The following is a 23,100-nucleotide window of genomic DNA, read 5'->3' on the forward strand; positions in this document are numbered from 1 at the left end:
ATAAAAAAGCCATCTGAAAGACCATTGGCATCCTAAAACACCGGGTTGTGACCTCTGAGCTCCCCAGCTTCAGATTGGGGATTTCCTGCCTGAACTTTCCAGGCGATTGTTCGCAAAGCAATTTCCTGGGAAGTGCAAACTTCCTCTGGGAAATTGCCCTGCACTGGGAACTACCAAAATGCAGTTTAAATCGCAAACTTCACATGGTTCCGGCTATGTTACAAAGAGTTATCCAGAAAAAAATTAGAAGAATTAAAGCCTCTGTCTGTGTGGAGTTTGCACATTCTCCTCGTGTCTGCGTGGGTTCCCTCCGGGTGCTCCGGTTTCCTCCCACGGTCCAAAGATGTGTGGGTTAGGTTGGTTGGCCATGCTAAAATTGCCCCTTAGTGTCCTGAGATGCGTAGATTAGAGGGATTAGCGGGTAAAATATGTAGGGTAATGGGGGTAGGGCCTGGGTGGGATTGTGGTCGGTGCAGACTCGATGGGCCGAATGGCCTCTTTCTGTACTGTCGGGTTTCTATGATTTCTATGTAAAGACATAGACCAGCCCTCCACAAGACTCCCCCACTAACCACCCCCCACAGTATTCCCCATTCCCTGATTCACCATTGCATTCCACCCAACTGGACCAAAAACCCATCACGAGGCCCAACCCCCTCCAGGGATTCCACCCCCCCCCCCCCCCCCCCCCAGCGTAGTCCTTCCCTGTCGCCCACCCCATCCTGTCAGGGAGTAGGATGATGCCGGGAATTCAACAGACCACAGCTGTTGAACTTCATTATTCCATCCGCCGACTCCTGTACTCATCCCATATGAGGCTAAAAATCCTGCCTGTGAATCCTGTTTCCCTCTGCACAGATGCTGCCAGACCTGCTGAGTATTTCCTGCACTTTCTGCCTGTACTTTCCCAGATGGACTGGTTGGATCGAATGGCGCATTTCCATGTGATAACTTCTATGTATTTCTATGACGGTATGTATTTCTATGACGGCATGCATCGGTTTATTCCAGTAATTTGTTCAGGTCTGTGTAGAAGAGGCTCTCGTGGCCACACAAATAACATAATTATGACAAAATCTTAAGTCTTGTCTGTACCTGAATGAATTCATTGCCAGAGTCATACTGAACGTGTCTGGACCAGGTGGAGTACCCAGCTGATAGGTATGTTAAAGAACTGGAAGTTTTTTCGTTCTGTGCGTTTCCAAGATCACTGATACTAGCATTATGTTCTAATTTAGTGTAGAATCATCACTGTACCTTTAAATGTAAGAAACACAATTTGTGAAGGAATATCGTAAAAAGTGTTTTCTCAAGTTGTGCTTCAAAACGGCCTGGTAGTGAATGAATTTCAGATCACGTTAAAGGTGCAGCGTGAATGCTGATAAAGCAGCCTTATATCAGCTCCATTGCAGCAAGGGTTCTGATTACCATTAACACTTGACTGCTCACCAGATCAATAAAATTCCTTATGTTTTATTGAGGCTATGAAGGTGTAGTTTATCATTGATGAAACTGGCAATTTAAAAGATCAAGGGGGCTATTTTTGGCCTGTTGGATGTTTAAGGAGTTTAGATGTTTATGGAACAGTAAACATACGCACATACAGTCCAGCTGGGAGTGCTCCATGTTTTGATGTCCGTGGTCTAACAATTAAACTAACAATTTTTTTGTTTGTGGTAAGGAGATTAAAGGTCGTTTCTTTTTTTTCCTTTTTACCTCTCCGTTCCCACAGCTGGGATATGGAATCCCTAGCTGATGACCACCCACCACCCAAGTTGCTTAATGTTCAAATCTGGGCAGTGAGCATGAGTAGCTTACATAACTGCGGAGGCTCATCCAGTATCCACACATGTTCACTTTCATTGAGTCATTGGACAGTAATTAAAAGCATCAACCCCAGCTAGCATTTCCACACCGCAAACCGAGAGGCAATGGGGAGATGGTGACGTAGTGATAATGCCATTGAAAGAGTAATCCAGAGGCCCAAGCTGGTGTTCTGGGGACGTCACCGTTGGTGGAATTTAAATTCAGTTAATAAAATCTGGAATTAAACTATCAGTTTTCATGAAAACCTGTCATGAAAACTAATGTCCTCGAGGGGAAGAAATCTGCCACCTTTACTGTGTTGGCCTACGTGACTACAGACCCATAGCGATGTTGTTGACTCTTGATTGCCCTCGAGTAGCCTAGCAAGCCACTCGGTTCAAGGGCAATGATGGATGGGCAACAAATGCTGGCTTTGCCAGTGATGCCCACGAAAGAATAAGTACAAGTTGCTGATGTAACATCTGTATGTGGATCCTGAGAGAGAATGGGATCAGGCTTGGTTATGATGATCTCCCCTCCTGGCTGAACAGCTGGCTACCACTCACAGTCCAGTTTTTCAAACGAAGCCACTTGGCTGAACTACTGGAGAGCAACTGACCCCTGAGGAATCCATATTCCAACCAGAGTCAGCCCCAAGGAGCCAAGAAAGAGCCAGGGGGAGGGGAAAATTAGGTAATCATAGAAACCCTACAGTGCAGAAAGAGGCCATTCGACCCATCGAGTCTGCACCGACCACAATCCCACCCAGGCCCTACCCCACATATTTTACCTGCTAATCCCTCTAACCTACGCATCTCAGGACTCTAAGGGGCAATTTTTAACCTGGCCAATCAACCTAACCCGCACATCTTTGGACTGTAAAACTGTATTAGTGCACTGTTAACTGCTAATAGTTTGAAATATTCCATAGGGCTTCTGGATATTGCAAGGGATTACTTTTGTATGTTGTTGACTTCATTGAAAGCAGTAGTTGGATTTCACTGGTGTTATGATGTTCTGGGATGTTATTCCCCACTATCAGGACTCTGCCGCAGAAGAGGCAAGACCTCGGTGCAGCAACAAGATTCTTTGGTTCTTGTTTTCCCCTAAGTTAGATTTACTGAGCCAGAAAATGATTTAATATTGCTCTTTGACATCTTGGACTTGGTATTTCACTCTTTAATTTAGCCTCTTTCCAGTGTACATAACTGTTTGATCCCAGTACCTGCTTTAGAGCAGTGAGAGTCAGCCACAATCATTTAGTCAGTGGGACTACATTGATCTGTCTCGAGGTAAAGTGAAACCTCACACTGTGAAACTTAAAAAGCCAGGTGTTGAGATTTTACTTTTTTAAAAAAAAACTTTTCATACATGGCCTTGAATCAAAATTTGAAGGAAGCGCGTATCAGAAACTTTAACCTCTACTTGAACTGCACTTTCTCCATTAGTGCGAGCCTGCACTAAAAGAAACTGCTCTATCACTGAGCCAAACATTGATGCTCCCAGAGTTGCCACTTTAGATAATTGCTTTATACATGCAATTGTGGTTTCTTTGTACCAAGCAACCCTCTTTTAGTAAGAACAGTGGGATGGATAATCCTGGTTACAAGCTTCCTGTCCCCACCATCTGCATCAGTGCATGATGGTTTAGGAAGAGCTTCAATTATGTGGAGTGTATCTCTGTGGCCACCCTTTCCCTTTCCTTTCATCTGAAAAGAAATATTCTATTTAAGCAAATTGACTGGGAACCAATAAAAGCCAACAAGTTAGAGGTGATGGGTAGGATACAAACAGCAGAGTTTTGGGTTTACAGAGTTTATTGAGGGTGATCGATGGAAGAAAGGCCAGACGAAAGCATGCGTTAGTCGAGTTTGGAGGTGTTAAAGGTATGAAATGTAGGTTTTAACCAAAGATGGACTGAGGCAAGGCAAAAGTGGGTGATGTTACAGAGCTGGAAATCGACATCAGTCTGTTTAGAGTCTTTATGATGGAGTGGACATTCGATTGGAAGCATAGCTGAGAATTAATAAAATGCCTAAGTTGCAAACAGATTTAGCCCATGTTAGTGGCCGGGAAGAGGGATGGAATCCAGGCTTGAGCTGATGTAGCAGCCAACAATTGTGCCACCTAACTGCCAGGCAGTGACCATCTCCAACCAAAAAAGCTTGACCATCTCCTTTGAACTTTTAATGGTAATCATCGTGGCTGAGTCCCAGTGGTTGGCACTGCTGCCTCACAACCCTAGGGACCCGGGTTCGATTCCCGGTTTGGGTGACTGTGTGTTGTTTGCCCATGTCTGCGTAGGTCTCCTTCAGGTGCTCTGGTTTCCTCCCACACTCCAAAGATGTGCGGGTTAGGTTGATTGGCCAAAGTAAATTGTCCCTTAGTGTCAGGAGGACTAGCAGGGTAAATAAGGAGTGTTACGGAGATGGGGCCTGGGTGGGATTGTAGTCAGTGCAGACTCGATGGGCCAAATGGCCGCCTTCTGCATTGTAGGTATTCTGTCCTATCTATCTATCCCCACCATCAACATCCTCGGATCAGAAGCTTAGTTGAACCAATGGCTGCAAGAACATGGCAGAAGTTGTGAACTCCGAGTCTCATGCCTTGGTCACTCAAGGATTTTCCTTCATTCTCAGCATTCAATTCAGGAGTGTAACAATTCTTAATACTTGCCTAGATGAGTGCAACTGTAACAGCAATCAGTGCTCAATGACCCATCGAAGACAGAACAGTCCTCCTAAACTGTGTCACTGCCACATAACACAACATCTATTCCTATCCCAACATCTTGTGGTTCGTACAAAATACACTGCAAAAATGACTCGCCATGTTTCAATGAAGCCAAGAGCAGTAAATATGGGGAATACCATCACCTCCAAGTTGGACATTCAAATCTAACTTGAATATATAACTGCCAGTCCTTCATGGTAACTGGGTCCAAATCATGAAATTCCCTACTTATCACCATTGTGAAAATATCATCGGCACAAGGACTGCGATGATCCAGAGAGATGGCCCATCATCACCTTCTCGAAGTGAAGAATGCTGAGCAATCAAGGTGACTTTATCAGCATCACTCACATCACAAGACATTTGAAATTAAGCGAGAAGGCAAATTATCCCAATGCTGATGATATCTCTCAGGCATGAATACAATTCCAAAGAAATGTGGACTGCCAAGAGCTATAGATGAAAGGCAGTAGGTTACAAGCAAGCACTGGCTTTATGATTGGAACTCAATACATATAAGTTGCAAAAATCAAATCACAGCCCCAGGTGCGGTTCACTTCAATGAATAAATCATTCTGTGAATCATGTTCCAAATACTAACCACAATATAAAGCCGAGGCATCACTAAAAGTCTTGAATTTCTGTCTCAAATACTGAATATCAAAGGATTGCTCACCTTCCAGTAGAATCCATGGTGGGTATGGAGTAGGATAGGCAAGTTAGAGGGCCACATCGTGGGTCTGCCTCTGGGCTTAGCCAAGGTAGCTATCAATAGGACAGATTAGACATGGCAGATTGGGTTAGTCACTCCATCTACCTGCCTCTATTTCATGGCAATGTCTGCACCAGGCTGTCTATGGCATAGGAAGGAACACATGGCGTCTGCCAATATTCATGAAGCTTTCCATGAGTGCTGGGTGCCAGAGAGACTGGAGGATATTGTGGAGACTGGGGACAATATTCTGATTTAATTCAATAAGTTTCCTTTGTATAATTTGGGTGCTTATTGTTTTATTAGATTAATTTTAGTTTGATCAATGACACTGATGCAATAGATTATCCTCCTCACTGAAAGTTAAAAAGTGCTGAGAATATATGTTATTAAAACAACAAATTTCCTTGCTAAATTGCTCCATCTCTCCACTTCTCTTCTCTCCTTTGAGGTCTGCTTTCCAACCTAACCCAACTCTGTAACCAAGCATGGAATCATCCAACCAATTCTATGGCTTCAGGTTAAATTTTGTTCGATTATGTTCATGGGAAGCACCACAGGATGTTTCCCTGTGTTAAAGGTGCTATATAAATGATTATTGTAATAGTCACTAACATTCTCACTTTTTTTGTCACAGAGTAGGGTGTTATTAAACTCCTGTGAAGAGTTGATTTGATTACCCTCCGAGCTATTCATGGTTTCCAGCTTTCGGCTAAAAATAGATCCTTAATAGGCCTCAACACACAACTCTTCCATATGTAGTCACCAGCATTAGTCAGCATTACGTCATGCACAGAAATGTAGGCTGTGGAAAATGGCATCAACTCAATTTGCAAATTGTTAGCTGATTTCTAAAAGCTGAACCGCAAAATTGAATCATAATTTTGATGATCCGGTGAAGTAAGAAATTCAATTTGACATTGGTCCAGGATAAAGGGAAAGTTATTTTTCTCTGTAATATTTCGTGTTGCCACAACTCATGCATGAGCAGTGCAGTATTTAGAAGCTCCTAATTAAATTGCAAAATCATCTCACCATTTGGTGTAGTCATTGTTTCCGTTAATCCATCCAAAATAAAATGAAAAACATTCTCAGGCTGCTTCTCTCCCAGTTCTCTCCCTGTCTTCTGTTGCTTCCTTTTTTCCTTGTGCCCCCGTTCCAATACTTTCCCAGCCCCATTGATTCTGTGGGCGGGATTTTCCAGACCCACTCACGGCCAGGATTGTCCGATCCCACCGAAAGTCAGTGGACATTTGGCTGGCTCGCTGGAACCCTGTATCGTCTCCTGCCACAGCGGGACTGGAAAATCCCGGCCTTTTATCTCTGCACCAACATGTTCCCTCTCTCCTTCCCTGGTGTTCTCCTGTTGGGGGCCCCATTCGCACCCTCATTCTCTCAGTATTCTCCATGTTCTCCGTTCTTAATGTGAAATATTGGCGGAGTACTTCAGATAATCGCTTTTAAAGCAGCATTTGCTCATCTGCAGAATGCAGGTCTGATTTCTGCACGGTTTACTTCAGCTGACAGTTGGTTATTATGGAAAATGAACTTCTGCGGCATTTTAAAAACTTAATAAGTGACTTAGAAGCTGGGGCAGGGCTGAATTTGGTGCACACATTGATTATATTGTGCATCAGTCGTCAGGGTTTTAAGTCACTCCCTCAGTTGAGCCAGGTAAGCTTGAATCTGCATCCAGGTCACAGTTTCCGTGGGACTGTGAGAGGCAGTAATTTTTTTTTAAATTCATTCATGGGACATGGGTGTCGCTGGCTGGCCAGCATTTATTGCCCATCCCTGGTTGCTCTTGGAGGGCAGTTGGGAGTCAACCACATTGCTGTGGCTCTGGAGTCGCATGTAGTCAGACCAGGTAAGGATGGCAGATTTCCTTCCCTTAAGGACATTAGTGAATCAGATGGGTTTTTCCGACAGTCGACAATGGTTTCATGGTCATCAGTAGATTCTTAATTCCAGATATTTGTATTGAATTCAGTTTCCACCAGTGGGATTCAAACCCGGGTCACCAGAACACTAGCTGAGTTTCTGGATTGATAGTCTAGCGACAATACCACAATACCAATAGTCTAACAATAATACCACTAGGCCATCGGCTTCCCGTACAACTTGGATTCTTGCACAGTAAGATGTCTACCTGGTTTATGCAAATATGGTTGTGAATTCAACATCAATTTCATAGTTTGCCGGCAGAGAACCATAGAAATGTTATGGTGCAGAAAGAGGCCGTTCAGCCCATCGTGCCTGTGCCGATCAAAGAGAGAAAAAAGAAACTAGCCACTCAGTTTGATCCCACTTTCCAGCCCTGGTTCACAGTCATGCAGGTTCCAGCACTTCAGGTCCAGACCCAAGTACCTTTCAAATGAGCTGAGTGCCTCAGCCACAACCACCAACTTAGGCAATGAATTCCAGACACCCACCACCCTCTGGATGACAAGGTTTTTACTCATGTTTCCCCCCCCCCCCCCCCCCCCCCCCCCCCAATCCTCCTACCAATCACCTTAAACCTATGCCCCTGGTAACTGACCGTTCAGCTCAGGGAAACATGTCTTTACTGTCTACCCTATCTAGTCCCCTCATAATCTGGTACCCCTCAATTAGGTCACCCCTCAACCTCCTCTGTTTTAAGGAAAATAACCCTAGTCTATCCAACCTCTCCTCATAGCTAAAAGAGAAAATGCTGGAAAATCTCAGCAGGTCTGGCAACCTCTGTAAAGAGAGAAAAGAGCTGATGTTTCGAGTCCAGGTGACCCTTTGTCAAAGCTTTGACAAAGGATCATCTGGACTCGAAACGTCAGCTCTTGTCTCTCCTTACAGATGCTGCCAGACCTGCTGAGATTTTCCAGCATTTTCTCTTTTGGTTTCAGATTCCAGCACCCGCAGCAATTTGCTTTTCCCCCCCTCCTCATAGCTGCAATTTTTAAGCCCGAGCAACATTCTTGTAATTCTCCTCTGTACTCTCTCCAGAGCATTTACCTCCTTCCTGTAATGTGACCAGAGCCGTACGCAAAACTCTAGCTGTGGCTTAACCAGCATTTAATAGAGAAAGCATCCTGGAGACTGTTACCGTCACAGCTGTAAAGTTACAGTTTAAATGAAGCTGCTATAAGATGAGGTTGAATGTAAAATGCTAACTGAGCGATCTGTTGTAAAATCTGTGCCTACAGATATGCTACACACTGTGAACAGAGCTTTCTGTGTGATCTCTGTCTGCAGCTGTGCTGTTGTATAATTTGCTGTGTACTGCTGCCTGTCACATTGTAAGCATTCAATGGCCTCTGCCTGTTCATTATTTATATTCCACTCTCGCCAGCATCATCCGGAGGCATGAGGTAAACTTCTGTGTGTACACTGACAACTATCACCTCTTCTATCTCACTAACCCCAAAATGTTTCCCATTAATTACAGCAACTTATCCATTTTGGCCAGATGAATGTTTCTCTAACTAAATGTCAGCACAGCCATCATCTTCAGCTTCTTTCTCACTCATGCACACACATTCATAGACTTGTGTACAGATGCTGTGAAGTGGAGGCAGTGTGATAAGTGAAGATAAAGCAGCCCCTGAGTTGGAAAATCCATCTTTTTTTATTTAAATCACTGCTTTAAACTGCTGAAGTCACATTCTCCGTGGCACGGAGCTTCAGTCATGTGAGCTTACGGCATTTAGCAGGTGGGAAACTCTTGAGTATTGTTAAATTCCGGAGGTTTTCTCTTGCCATGCAGACTGACATTCCTCAGTTGAGGCATTAAATTTGCCACAATAAATAAATTCCAGTGTTCAAATTGTCTGTACTGGGCAGTTGTTCTGACATGAACTGTGGATACTCTTTCAGCACTAGATCAGAAAGTGCCTTGTGCATCTCCACTGGTATCATTTAACCTCCTTTGCTGTTTCAGCCACAGTGACTCCTTGACTGAGTGCACCTGAACACTTGGTGCACATGAGAATATTCCAAATGGGCTAAACAAAAGGGGATAGAAAGAATTAAAAGAACCATAAAGGTTCTTGGTGAAGCACCAGCCACTTAGTCTGCCATGTACCCCTAGTTGCTGATTGAAGTTGTCCATTATCTTGGCCACAGCAAACATGTGATATATCAGGATATGCCTGAAGGAAGCAGAGATCATTCCGAGCTTCAAATGCTCGAGTTCTACCAGTATTCTGGTAGTTGAAGGCTGACTGGTGTTGTGTTGGCTGATCTTAACCGAGCGAACAATTTGGAAGCCACATTTCAACTCGGCAATCCAAATCGCAGGTGGAGGAAATGTAATCAACCAGTGCCAGCTGTCCCGGTGGCGTCTGCTGGAGTGTGAATTTGTGTCAACATTAGGGAATGTCAAGACCAAGGTCAACTGTGATACGAACATACGAAATAGGAGTATGGGGTCAGCCATTCGGCCCCTCGAGCTTTCTCCGCCATTCGATAAGATCATGGCTGATCTGTTTGTTTTTCTAATTCCACATTCCCATCTACCCCCGATAATTGATTCCCTTGCCTAACAAGAATGTTAAAAATATTCAATGACCCTGCTTACACCGCCTACTGAGGCGGAGTTCCAAAGTCACACAACTCTCGGAGAGAAAAAAAACTTCTCATCTCCATCCTAAAGGGGGCAACCCCCAATTTTAAAACAGTGCCCCTAGTTCTGGACTCACTTTATTTATTGGATTATTTATTAGTGTCACCAGTAGGCTTACGTTAACACTGCAATGAAGTTACTGTGACAATCCCCAAGTCGCCACACTGCGGCTGGCGCCTGTTCGGGTACACTGAGGGAGAATTTGGCACGGCCAATGCACCTAACCAGCAAGTCTTTCGGACTGTGGGAGGAAACTGGAGCACCCGGAGGAAACCCACGCAGACATGGGGAGAAGGTGCAGACTCCGCATAGACAGTCACCCAAGCGGGGAATTGAACCCAGATCCCTGGCGCTGTGAGGCAGCAATGCTAACTACTGTGCCACCATGCCGCCTACAAAAGGAAACATCCTTTCCATGTCCACCTTGTTGAGACCATTAAGGTCTTATATTTATTTCAATCAAGTCTAGACTCAGAAGCAAACTGGCCCTTAAGAGAAATGCTATGGGGCAGGCAGCACCCATGAAACTAAAACCCAGCACAGACCAGGACCTCAGCACTTGACTGTTTATACCTTTAAGTGACAATGTCATTCAGAGACTAAAACCATTGGCTTCAGACAAACTAACGTGGTGATTAATTAGTCTTACGTGTGGACACAGCCTCTCCGAGTTGATTTAAGATAAAGACTCAGAATCTGAGTGGCAAACATTTTAAACTAGTGCGACAGCACGTTGTAAAAAAAACACAACACATTCTGCAAAGTGTGACAGGTGTTGCCTTGAGGGGCAGACTAAACTACTTGGTGAGAATGGCTTTATGATACCTTTTAGCAATCGCCATGATAAATATTTACTGTGAAACGCATTTGGACAACTCAGTGTATGTAAATATCAGTGTCATTCAGCAATTGCCTTGTGGAGCAGAAGACCCCGTCTTACTGTGACGCAAGGATACGGGCCAAGACTTTCTTTCATCTTGTTCTTCATCGGATCACAAGCTGGATGTCTGTCCCTGTAATCAGTGACAGATGGAAATAAAGTAAAAGGAATAAATATTGACCTGCGCGGGCATTCTAGTGCACAGTCCTGCAGGCCCACAGCTTTGGAACCCGGTGTGTGCTGGATGTGTGTTCCACCGGATTCTCCCTCAGATGGTACTTCAGCCACTTGGCTGTTCTGTATGAGAGTTTAGAATAGTCATAGTTGAGTCCATCCTGGCCGTACTATTGTGTACACGTTCCAGCAAGGATCTCTGGGCAGCTGCGAGTTGGAACGGCTGAGTTCCCCAACCCAAACCCCTCCTGCCCTAATTGCTCAGGTCAACTGTAACTTCCTTAAATATCCTGACTTAATGTTCTCAGGTTTATAGTTTTCAATTAAAAGCCATGCAATTGCACTGTAATAATAAAGGTTTGCATATAGCCAGGTGTATTCTATACTGCAGGTAGTTTGTGCATTTGCTTGGCTCACTGGACAGCATTCTTACCTCCTGAGTCAGCAGATGCCGGCTGAATTCCCATTCCAGGACTTGGATTGTGGGCGGCACGGTGGCAAAGTGGTTAGCACTGCTGCCTCATAGCGCCACGGATACGGGTTCAATTCCAGCCTTGGGTGACAGTCAGTCTGTGTGGAGTTTGCACATTCTCCCAGTGTCTGAGTGGGTTTCCTCCGGATGCTCAGGTTTCCTCTCACAGTCCCAAAGTGTGCAGGTTAAGTGGATTGGCTATACTAAATTGCCCCATCATGTCCAAAGATGTGTAGGTTAGGGGGATTAGGCATGGTAAATGCGCGGGGTTACGGGAATAGGGTTGTGGGGTTGGCCTGGGTAATGTGCTCTTTCGGCGAGTTGGTGCAGACTCGATGGGCCAAATGACCTCCTTCTGCACTGTAGGGATTCTGTGACTTGAGCACATAACCTTAGGGTGACAGTTTGGTGCAGTGTTGAGAAAATACTGCATTGTCCGAGGTGCTTGCTCCGGGGGTTGAGGTTTGCAATAAAGATCTGCCGGTGCTATGAGAAGATGGTCAGGGAGTATGATGGTATTCAGAGCAACGTTCTCTTTCTCTCTTCCCCCCACCCCCCCAAAACCAACATCAACGACGTGTTTTTTGTTGGGTCTTGCTGTGCATAAACGACTGGTGCATTTGGTGATGTAACATGTGTCTAATATGCATTCTACACTACATGGCCACATAATCACACATTTACTTGAAAAATGAACAAAATACATCCTGTACCTAATAAGGGAAGCTAACTCTGAGTTCAATAAGAAAATGAGCAGAAAGCTGTTGAAATAACTACTTGACTGTGTCTGTGCTTTAATAAATTTGTATCACGTTGGGGCTCATACGAACATGCCCAGATAATAGAACATAGAAAAAATACAAACAGGCCCTTCGGCCCACAAGTTGCGCCGGTCATGTCCCTACCTACCTAGGCTTATATATAGGCTTACCTATAACCCTCAATCCTATTAAGTCCCATGTACTCATCCAGAAGTCTCTTAAAAGACCCTATCGAGTTTGCCTCCACCACCATTGACGGCAGCCGATTCCACTCACCCACCACCCTCTGAGTGAAAAATGAATGCAGATTGGGAATGATTTTCTTATAATGCACATGAGGTTTAACCTGTCCTCTTTTCCTTTTGTTTTTGCAGATTCTGTAGGAATTATTGAAGATGTTGTGTTGTTGGGAGCACCAGTGGAAGGTGGGGCCAGACGTTGGAAACCCCTCACTAAAGTGGTTGCGGGGAGAATAATTAATGGCTACTGCAGGTACACACACGTGTGTTCTGTGCTTCGAGAGTGTAACATGGTGACTTATTGTCAGGGTCAAAATTCCTGGCTTTGCTCATATAACACAAAAGTAGATGAATTAAAAAGTGATGGATTGGGAGCACCAATCCTCATATAAGTTTTTAAAAAAAGACAATTTATGCATATTAAGATTATTATATGTGAAAGGGATGCTACATTCCACTGCTCAGAAGAATTGAAAAATTGCGGGTGGAATTCTCCCAAAAAAATTCTAAGTGCCGAATTCATGTAAAAACAAGTATATCCCGCTGTCTTTTTCAGTGGGATTTTCAAAATGAATCTCCCACACTCTGCATCACAGAGTGCCCTAGCATGAATCACGGTGAAAATCAGGGGGCGTGGAGAGGCCGGTAGCATAGCGCTGAGTGGACCACTGCGTATGCGCTGATCTGTTAGTGTGGAGATTGGTGCATGCGCAGTAGCCCCGCCCTGCCGGCCTCCCGATTGCGAGCCAGCTTGATCGCTGCCCCTTTGACCGACCCCCTCTTCCCCCCCCCCCCCCCCCCAAATCGCTGGCCCCCTGGTCGTGTCCAAGCAGCCCCGAACCGCCCCCCCCCCCCCCCCCCCCCCCCCCCACCCCCATCAGGCCAACGACTCCCTTCCCGAACCTCAATGGCAACGCTTCCCTCACTGTGCAGAGTGACGGGACCTCTCTCCCCCCCCTCCCCCCTCCCCCCCACTCCCACTGATCTCCCCCCATAGGCCCGGCCCCCTCCCCGGGACTGCCTGATGCCTGGTGGGCATTGCCAAGCTGCATCCTGAGCATTACCTCTTTACCCCTTGGGCTGTGCCTGGGGCCAAGCTGGCAATGCCCAGGGGGTACCCCCATTACCTCCGACCTCCTGGGGGACCCCCATGTCCCCCCTTCACTCCATTAGTGGACAGCTGTTGTAAACCCCGCTGGAGTGAAATATTTCCGCGGGGGGGGTGGGTCTAATTTAAATATTTTACATTAGAATTCCAGCAGCCGGAGACGCGCGGAGGCCATGGTGCCCAGCAGGGAGCCCGCTACATGGCCTCCGCTTACTGGGAGAATAGCCCCCTGCATTTCATAAAATGCTGGAAAATCTCAGCAGGTCTGGCAGCATCTGTAAGGAAAGAAAAGAGCTGACGTTTCGAGTCCAGACGACCCTTTGTCAAAGCCGACAGTTGAACACTGGTGACCTATTGTCAGGGTCAAAATTCCTGACTTTGCGAATATAAAGCAAAAGTCGATGAATAAAAAGTGATGGATTGGGAGCACCAACCTCAATACAAGTTTTAAAAAAAGACAATTTATACATATAAAGATTGTTATATGTGAAAAGCATTCCGCTGCTCAGGCAAATTGAAATATTACGGGTGGAATTCTCCCAAAAAAATTCTAAGTGCCGAATTCGTGTGAAAACTGGAGTAAATCCCGCTGCCTTTTTCAACAGGAGTTTCAAAATGAATCACAGAATGCCGTAGCATAAATCACAATGAAAATCCGGGGACGGGGCCTATTCCCGTGGAGAATAGTGCTGAGCGGGCCACTGCACACGCGCCAATCTGTCAAAGTAGAGCTTTGACAAAGGGTCATCTGGACTCAAAACGTCAGCTCTTTTCTCTCCTTACGGATGCTGCCAGACCTGCTGAGATTTTCCAGCATTTTCTCTTTTGGTTTCAGATTCCAACATCTGCAGTAATTTGCTTTTATCTCCTACATTTGTTAATTGATACATTTTACAACAAAGTGGTTTGGCTGTGATTAGGTCTAGTTTCAGCATTTTCTGTCAATGGAGTATAAAGGAAGAGTGCGGTAATGCAGTGGCACAGTGGTTAGCACTGTGGCCTCACAGCGCCAGGGATCTGGGTTCAATTCTGGCCTTGGGTAACTGTCTGTGTGGGGTTTGCATGCTCTCCTTGTGTGTGTTGCGTTCCCTCCGGGTGCTCTGGTTTCCTCCCACAGTCCAAAGATGTGCAGTTTAGGTGGATTGGCCATGGCAAATGGCCAGTGGGGAGGCTCTTTCGGACAGTCGGCCTGCTTCTGTACTGTGTAGGGATTCTATGGATTAAAGAATGAATTTGCTAGAATGTTTCAGCAATGAGAAATTATAGACCGTTTCCGTTAATACTGATGGCTGTGATGTGTTTTGAAATGAATTGAAGTCATGAAAGATGGGACTGTATGAATAATGTTTCCTATAAGCAGAAGCATATTACAGTTTTTAAACTTTGAAAAATGTTAACATTGTAAAGACAGAAAGACTCCTCTTCTTTCAGAGTCTTTGATTATCAATTTAAAATTTCACTAAGAAAGGTTACGAGAGAGATTTTTTGTGTGGAGTGTTGTTGGAGCATGGAATGCCTTTCCAGACTGAGAAATTGACGGATGGGACATTGTATTTCTTAAGAGAAAATGAGAGAGCATTAGAAGCTGTTGGGGGGAAAAGGTTAGTGGAATTAGTTTTGGATTTGTTAATGAGCCAGCACATCCACAGCGGACCAATTGACAAGTAGAATCATAGAATCCCTACAGTGCAAAAAGAGGCCATTCGGTCCATCGAGTCTGCTTCGACAACAACCCCACCCAGGCTCTACCCCTGTGGACCCCACGTATTTACCCTGCTAATTTGCTCCCTGACTCGAAGGGGCAATTTAGCATGACCAATCAACATAATCTGCACATTTTTGGATTGTGGGAGGAAACCGGAGCACCCGGAGGAAACCCACACAGACACGGGGAGAATGTGCAAACTCCACACAAGCAGTCACCCGAGGCCGGAATTGAATCCGCGTCCCTGTCGCTGTGAGGAAGCAGTGCTAACCACTGTGCCACCGTGTGCTAGTAACATCTGTGGTTCTAGAGGACCTGGAAGATTTTGAAATATTTTTATTATTCCCCAAGTCAGACTGGCACAGTGGGCAAGCTTCGCTGGTAAATTTATTTCCATTGGGAAACCGGGCACCCTTCCTAAAAACCCTGGTCACCGATAAAGCCTCAATCAATTTGTATTTATAAATCTCATCCAGATGTGGTGGGGTCATTTATTTGTTGAGAATTAAACTTATTTAAGAGAAAAGAACAATTGGAGAGATGAGATTGAGCTCAAGACAGACTCAGTCTTACGTAGAGAATGGAATAATAGTTGGGGCAAAATTTTCTTTCAGGTTATGTTGATCTTGCTCTGAACAAACGGTTTTTCACCAGATCTTTTCTGTTAAGTGAATCCTTTCTGCTCCAACAGGGGAGACTGGCTTCTGAATTTTGTCTATCGTAGTTCTTCAGTGCAGCTGAATGTAGCAGGTCTACAACCAATTACCCTGGATGATAGAAAAATGATTAATGTGGATCTTTCATCCATTGTGAGTATTTATCTCCACTGCCTTAAGTAATGTTTGACCAACGTGAATAGACTTTGCTGTTCAGGACAGTGTCAGTCTTCCTTAATCAGAAGACTGTTTATCTCTAAAATGCTGCAACCAATTTAGGCCCATCTTAAATTAATTTTAAAAAGCTTAAGGTGTCCCACTATGTTGTGTGCAAATCTGGGCATGGAACCCTCTTCAGCTTCAAACATGTTTGGCTCTTTTCTCATGTGAGGTGAAGATTCAAATCCCCTTTTCCACCCTTGGTACCGAGTGTGGACATCCAACTGCCCCCATTTCAGAGAATTAGTTTTTCCCCAACTTTGTCCCTTCAACCAAGCCTTAGAAGAGAAATCGGAAACAAGTCCTCAATGGCAGATCAGGTGGAAGATACTTGTATGGTATCAACGGCTGTGATGAGGGCTACAGCAGGAGGGAGATCCCTAGTCGTCGAGGTTCACATGCCACTGGAACTGGACCTATACTCTATCAAGGGCCATGTGTCGGCAGGTGTATAACAGCGTACCCATGTTAAAAGATGCTCTGCACCAAATGTCTACCTGGAGGAAACCAACACCCCCTCAACAGAGACAAGCCCTGTGGCGATCGATGAGAGGTGATAGGGACAGGACTGTGAGATTTGGAAGTCTCTGGCTTTGATCCTATTCGATCCCTTTCTCAAACCTGGGTAGATCCCTCATGATTTTTCCCTCCAGTGATATAAAGTTTGGTTTGATTTATAATTGTCACATGTATTAACATAAAGTGAAAAGTATTGTTTCTTGCACCCTATACAGACAAAACATACCGTTCATGGAGAAGGAAACGAGAGAGTGCAGAATGTAATGTTACAGTCATAGCTAGGGTTTAGAGAAAGAGCAACTAATGCAAGGTAAGTCCATTCAAAAGTCTGATGGCAGCAGGGAAGAAGCTGTTCTTGAGTCGGTTGGTACGTGACCTCAGACTTTTATATCTTTTTCCCGAAGGAAGAAGGTGGAAGAGAGAATGTCCAGGGTGCGTGGGATCCTTAATTATGCTGGCTGCTTTGCTGAGGCAGCAGGAAGTGTAGACAGGGTCAATGGGTGGGAGGCTGGTTTGCGTGATGGATTGGGCTACTTTCACAACTTTTTGTAGTTGCTTGCGGTTTTGGGCAGAGCAGGAGCCCATACCAAGCTGCGATACAACCAGAAAGGATGCTTTCTATGGTGCATCTGTAAAATTTGGTGTGGGTCGTAGCTGACATGCCAAATTTCCTTAGTCTTCTGAGAAAGTAGAGGGGGGACCAGGACGGGTTGTTGGTGATCTGGACACCGAAAAAACTTGAAGCTCTCGACCCTTTCTACTTCGTCCCCGTCGATGTAGACAGGGGCATGTTCTCCTTTACGCTTCCTGAAGTCGATGACAATCGGTGAAGGTTTCCTCGTAGAGCATGTGATTTTATGAGGTCAATTAATACGACCATGATAAGAAATAGGAGCAGGAATAGGTTATTCAGCTCTTCATATCTGCTCTGCCATTCAAAACACTCATGGTTGATCTACTCTACTTTCCTACCTGCCATGCCGTAACCTTTGACTCAGTTGTAGATTTAAATCTGTCTAAGTGCAACTTTGAATATATTCAATTACTCAGCTCCCACTGCTCTCTGGGGAAGAAAATTCCAAAACCTAACAATCCTCTAGAAATCATAGAAACCCTACAGTGCAGAAGGAGGCCATTCGGCCCATCGAGTCTGCACTGATCACAATCCCACCCAGGCCCTACCCCCACATATTTACCTGCTAATCCCTCTAACCTACGCATCCCAGGACTCTAAGGGGCAATTTTTAACCTGGCCAATCAACCTAACCCGCACATCTTTGGACTGTGGGAGGAAACCGGAGCACCCGGAGGAAACCCACGCAGACACGAGGAGAATGTGCAAACTCCACACAGACAGTGACCCGAGCCGGGAATCGAACCTGGGACCCTGGAGCTGTGAAGCAGCAGTGCTAACCACTGTGCTACCGTGCCGCCCTCTAATAGAAGAAATTCTTCCTCAACTCTGTCTTAAATGGGAAGTCCTTTATTTTTAAACTCTTCACCCCCATAAGTGGAAATACCTCTTAACATTGTGTCAAGCTCCCTCAGAATCTTACATGTTCCAAAAAGATGACTTCTCATTCTTCTAAATTCCAGTGCATAACCTGCTCAACCATTCCTCATAGCAAGACTTCCCTACTCTTATTCTCCATCCCTATTGCAATAAAGGCCAATATTCCATTTGCCTTCCTAATTACTTGCATGGTCTTTTTTTTTGTATCATGTGGGCACCTCAGCATTCTGCAGTCACTCTCCATTTAAATAAGACTCTGCTTTTCTGTCCTTCCTGCCAAAGTGGACAATCTTACATTTTCCCACATTACCTTCTAGTTTCATTTCCAAGGAACAATTAGAAATGCTTGAAACCGTTCTCATGTCCAGTACCGCTGAGATAAACTTTCAACATTTGGTTTGATCTTAATAAAGTCTATTTAGGATGTTAAATATTATTACAGTATTTAAAAATTCTAACCTGTACTGTGTAATTACTGTCAGGTGAGCTTTCAGTTTGTTTTTAGATTCTTTATACAATCAATAAACTGAAGAATTTTTTATCCCCAGTACACAAAGGAGAAGAAATTCTCTGGTGTGTTGTGTAGCAACACCAGAAGCAAGCTGTTGTGAAATGTATTTATTCCATTTGAGGCATTCCAGTTGAAGCATTTCTTCAGTGGAGTAACTTCAGGCAGCGCCGAAATAATATTTATAAGAATGGCCAGATTTCAGAAAATATTAGTATTGCGCCTCATATGTGTCACTAGTCAAGAAGTATGTAATGTTCCACATTCCTCTCAATTGTTTGCATTTTCTTAACCACGTTGGGTTTGTGAATTTTAGGGATTGCATCTCTAAAGACAAACAGCAAATCCAATCACAGAATCATTCACAATCATAACATAGATCACGGCACTAGTATTCACAGGGCAATATGTTGACGTTTTCTGTGAGCTACATCATTCTCAATGCCCATTTTAGCCAGCACAATAACCCCTACAACCACCACTCCCTCCCTCCTCTCCCTACAACCCCCACTCAACCGCCTCTCCCTCCACCCCACCACTCCCACCGACCTCCCCCAGCATCTTTATACATTGTACTTTGCAATGCTGCCGTTTGGTTCAGTTGTTCCTTCGGAAAACGCTCGTGTGGAGTTTCCAATGCTTTCTGATGCAGCGACCAAGATCTCTATTCAAAGAAGAGTGGAGGGAGAGTTCTGGAAACTTGACCATTTATTCCTCAATACCTCAACTAACATCAGCAAAAACAGATTCTCTGATCATTTATCTAGCTGCTGTTTGTGAAAATTGCTATGTGCAAAATGAGTGCCCTTTTTCCTTACTTTACAACAGTGTCTACACTTCAACAAGTATCTCATTGGCCGTTAGATGCTTTGGGTTGCACTGAGGTTTTGCAAGGTGCTGGATAAATGCTGGTTCTTGCTTCAGTGTTATGACAGTAAATGTGGTTTAAGTGCAATTAATGTCCAGCCTCATCACATTACACAGTCATTATGCTAATGAAAATTTGACACCATGACTAGTAAAGATGAAAATAATTGTAGCTTCCCACAAGTGGTTTATGCCATTTCAGACCTCCATTGTTTTGGGAAAAATTAGCTGCAATCGGAACTTCATAGCGGTGTGATTTTTAACTTGGGGCGAGTGAAAATGAAGGGTATTAAATCATCAGGTAACGTATATTTCAACATTGGGAATTCTGATGAGGATTGAAAAACAGCAGCAATTCAGATAGAAAGGGACAGAGAAAGAAGACAAGTCAAGCAGAGACAGACTGCAAAACATGGTCAGCTTAAAAGAGAGACTCACTATTGTGGCATGAAGCAAGGCAGCACGTCTTGAACAGGAGGCACAGAAACAGGAATCAGTCCCTGAGACATAGAAACTAGAAGCAGGAGGAGGCCATTCGGCCCTTTGAGCCTGCTCCGCCATTCATTTTGATCATGGCAGATCATCGAATTCAATATCCTGATTTCCCCCCCCCCCCCCCCATTTCCCTTGTTGCCTTTAGCCCCAAGAGCTTTATCTAATTTCTTCTTAAAATCAGACAACGTCTTGGCCTCCACTACATTCTGTGGTACTGAATTCCACACATTCACCACCCTCTGGGTGAAGAAATTTCTTCTCACCTCAGTCCTAAAAGGTTTGCCCGTTATCCTCATACTATGACCCCCTAGTTCTGGAAAAGAGACAGTGAAAATGATTGTCTGACCCTGTTGGGGTTATCCAAAGTGTTTCTCTATTTTTATCAGACTCTTCAGTCTGGTGTGTTAAGTAACTCTGTCATTCAGTATTTGCAGCTTAGTCCGGCTACCTTGAATGTAAGTTTAAACCAGAGGAGATGAATCACAAGTTAAGAGTTCATATCTACACAGAATAAATTGTAAAACTAACGCAGAGGTTGAAAAGGTAATCTTGCTTCAAGAAATAAGTTCAAAGAGGCCAGACGTGAGGGGTATATATTGATCTTGTTTTTTTTTTCACTTTCTTTCATAGGATGTGGGCATTGCTGGCTAGGCCAGCAGTTGTTGCCCATCCCTAATTGCCCTAAAAAAGTTGGTGGTGAGCTGCCTTTCTGAATCGCTGCAGTCCGTGTGGTGTAGGTACACCCACAGTGCTGTTAGAGAGGGAGTTCCAGGATTTTGATACAGTGATATATTTCCAAATCAGAATGGTGTGTGGCTTGGAGGGGAACTTGCAGGTGGTGATGTTCCCATGCATCTGCTGCCCTTGTCCTTCTAGGTAGTACAGGTCATGAGTTTGGAAGGTGCTGATGAAGGAACCTCGGTGAGTTGCCGCAGTGCATCTTAGATCGTACAGACAGCTGCCACTATGTCGGTGGTGGAGGGAATGAATGTTTAAGAGGGTGGATGGGGTGCCAATCAAGCGGGCTGCTTTGTCCTGGTTGGTGTCGAGCTTCTTGAGTGTTGTTGGAACTGCACTCATCCAGACACGTGGAGGGTATTCCATCACACTCCTGACTTGTGTCTTTTAGGTGGTGTACAGGCTTTGGCAAGGCAGATGATGAGATACTCACTGCCAAGTTCTCAGCCTCTGACTTGCTCTTGAAGCCACAATATTGGTATGGTTGGTCCTATTTAGTTGATGGTCAGTGGGATGTTGATAATGGAGGACTCAGCAATGGTAATATCACGGGGAGATGGTTAGATTCTCTTTTGTAGGAGATGGTCATTGCCAGGCCCTTGTGTAACACAAATGTTGCTTGGTATCAAGAGAAACTTAACAGTGAAGCACATTGAGTTCCCCAAAACCTGAAAATTGGTGCCCTGTCGAACCTTATGACCATGTATTTAATTGTGAGCTTTTGCAAAGCTGACTCAAACATTCTAGACTATAGCACATGGGAAAACACTTCATACAAATGGTATTCCGCAAAACATAACAGACCAATAACATTAGCTATGCTGAAATACCAAATAACTCAGATTACATTTCTGTAACAGACTTCACCATAATAACAAAGCAAAATGAGAAATGGTCATTTCACCCAGTATTTCCAGTCACTCTATGCACCATATACCCTCTAACCTAATAGATACTACCCAATCTCTCTCCTGAGAGACAGTTGTTATAAACACGCCCTAATTTCCAAACATAATTAAGGGAAACCCCAGAATATTCATCCAATTTCATATCTCCAGTATTCAGCTCTGGTCTGCTGCCCTCCAGGTAACATATTTCCTTCAAACATTTTAAGTGGTTCCCTTTCCTCCTATATTGTCATTGTCCTTTTCAAAGCCACTGTCATCAGTCCCCTCGAACTTGTTGTTGCCTGCCAAATCTTACCTGTCTTTCCCCATTTGAATCTCTCCGACCAGGTTCCCACCCCTGCCGTAGAAGTGAAACCGTCCTAATCCAAGGCATCAATTCAGTTCTCTATGACTGAGATCAATCTCTCTCCTCAATCCTTCAAAACCTCTTTTTAAAGGTTTAAATGATCCTCAATTTTCACTAGTTAAAGATAAGGAGGACCACAGTTTTCAGGCCCAGCCTCAACACAATACCCTTTCCGCCAACTATGACCCCCTCCCAAACATCATCTTAGGCTGCACTAAACAGTCCCCAACCTTGATGTCCTATTTAACCCAAAGAACAACTTCTGATCCCTTATCTTCTCCACACAAATTGCCTATTTCATATTTCCATATGCACCTTACATCTGCCTCAATCTGTCCTCCTCTTAACCTATCTTACCAGCTGCTAATGATCAATTTAAAATCCTCATCCTCACATTTAAATTCTTTCCTAATCTTGGCCATCTCTATAATCAATTCCTGACTCATCACCCGACCCAGAACTCTCTATTCCCCCGATATTTACAAGATATGCTTTTAATTTTCAGGCCCTGTTATCAGAAATTCCACTCTAGAGCCCCACTCCCGTTAGGACTGGCAAGGGTTTCCCTCTAGCACCAGCACAACCTCCCCTCCAGCACTGGCACAGCACCCCCCCCCCCCCCCTCTCCACCACTGGCACATGATACCTCTATCTTCCAAGACACATTTCCTCATAATTCATAACAAATCTTCCACAACATTCCCAATGCAAGTTGCATCGGTATTCCTGACACACACTTGCTATTCCTGACGCGCGCACACAGTATTCTTGATGCATGCTTCTTCTTTATTACTGCCACTGTCTCCCTCTGTATTCCAGACACGCAGCCCTACTATAATCCGACACACACTTCCTCTGCATGCCAGACGCACAATCGCTCTGCACTCTGGCCATAGACTTCCTGCGAATTCCAGACCTGCTCACCTTCTGCATTCCTGATTCATGTTCGCTTGTTATTCCTGGCACTCGTTCTTTATGTGCTGTTGATACATGCCCCCTCTGTATTATAGAGCATACTCTTTCAGTATTGCTGACCTGTGCTTCTTTGATACTCCAAATATCTGTTCCCTCTGCATTTGTCACCTTGCTGTTGTGTGTTAACTTTGTCCTTTTCATATGTCAGATTTTATTATTATTCAAGAAC

At 44.5% G+C, this 23,100-nt stretch overlaps 1 protein-coding gene across 1 annotated transcript in view; it reads left to right on the top strand.

Moving 5' to 3' along the window:
• Nucleotides 1–862: 862 nt before the first annotated feature.
• The window catches only part of LOC144490096 (transmembrane and coiled-coil domain-containing protein 4-like), a 42,367-nt gene continuing 20,129 nt past the window's right edge, over nucleotides 863–23,100 (top strand). The window contains exons 1-3 of the mRNA XM_078207905.1: nucleotides 863–972; nucleotides 12,510–12,627; nucleotides 15,879–15,996. Coding sequence (XP_078064031.1) covers nucleotides 912–972; nucleotides 12,510–12,627; nucleotides 15,879–15,996 — 297 coding nt within the window. The 5' untranslated portion in view covers nucleotides 863–911. The remainder of the gene's footprint in view (nucleotides 973–12,509; nucleotides 12,628–15,878; nucleotides 15,997–23,100) is intronic.

The sequence above is a fragment of the Mustelus asterias genome, unplaced genomic scaffold, assembly GCF_964213995.1.
Source record: "Mustelus asterias unplaced genomic scaffold, sMusAst1.hap1.1 HAP1_SCAFFOLD_2869, whole genome shotgun sequence".
In the NCBI taxonomy this organism is placed as follows: Eukaryota; Metazoa; Chordata; class Chondrichthyes; order Carcharhiniformes; family Triakidae; genus Mustelus; species Mustelus asterias.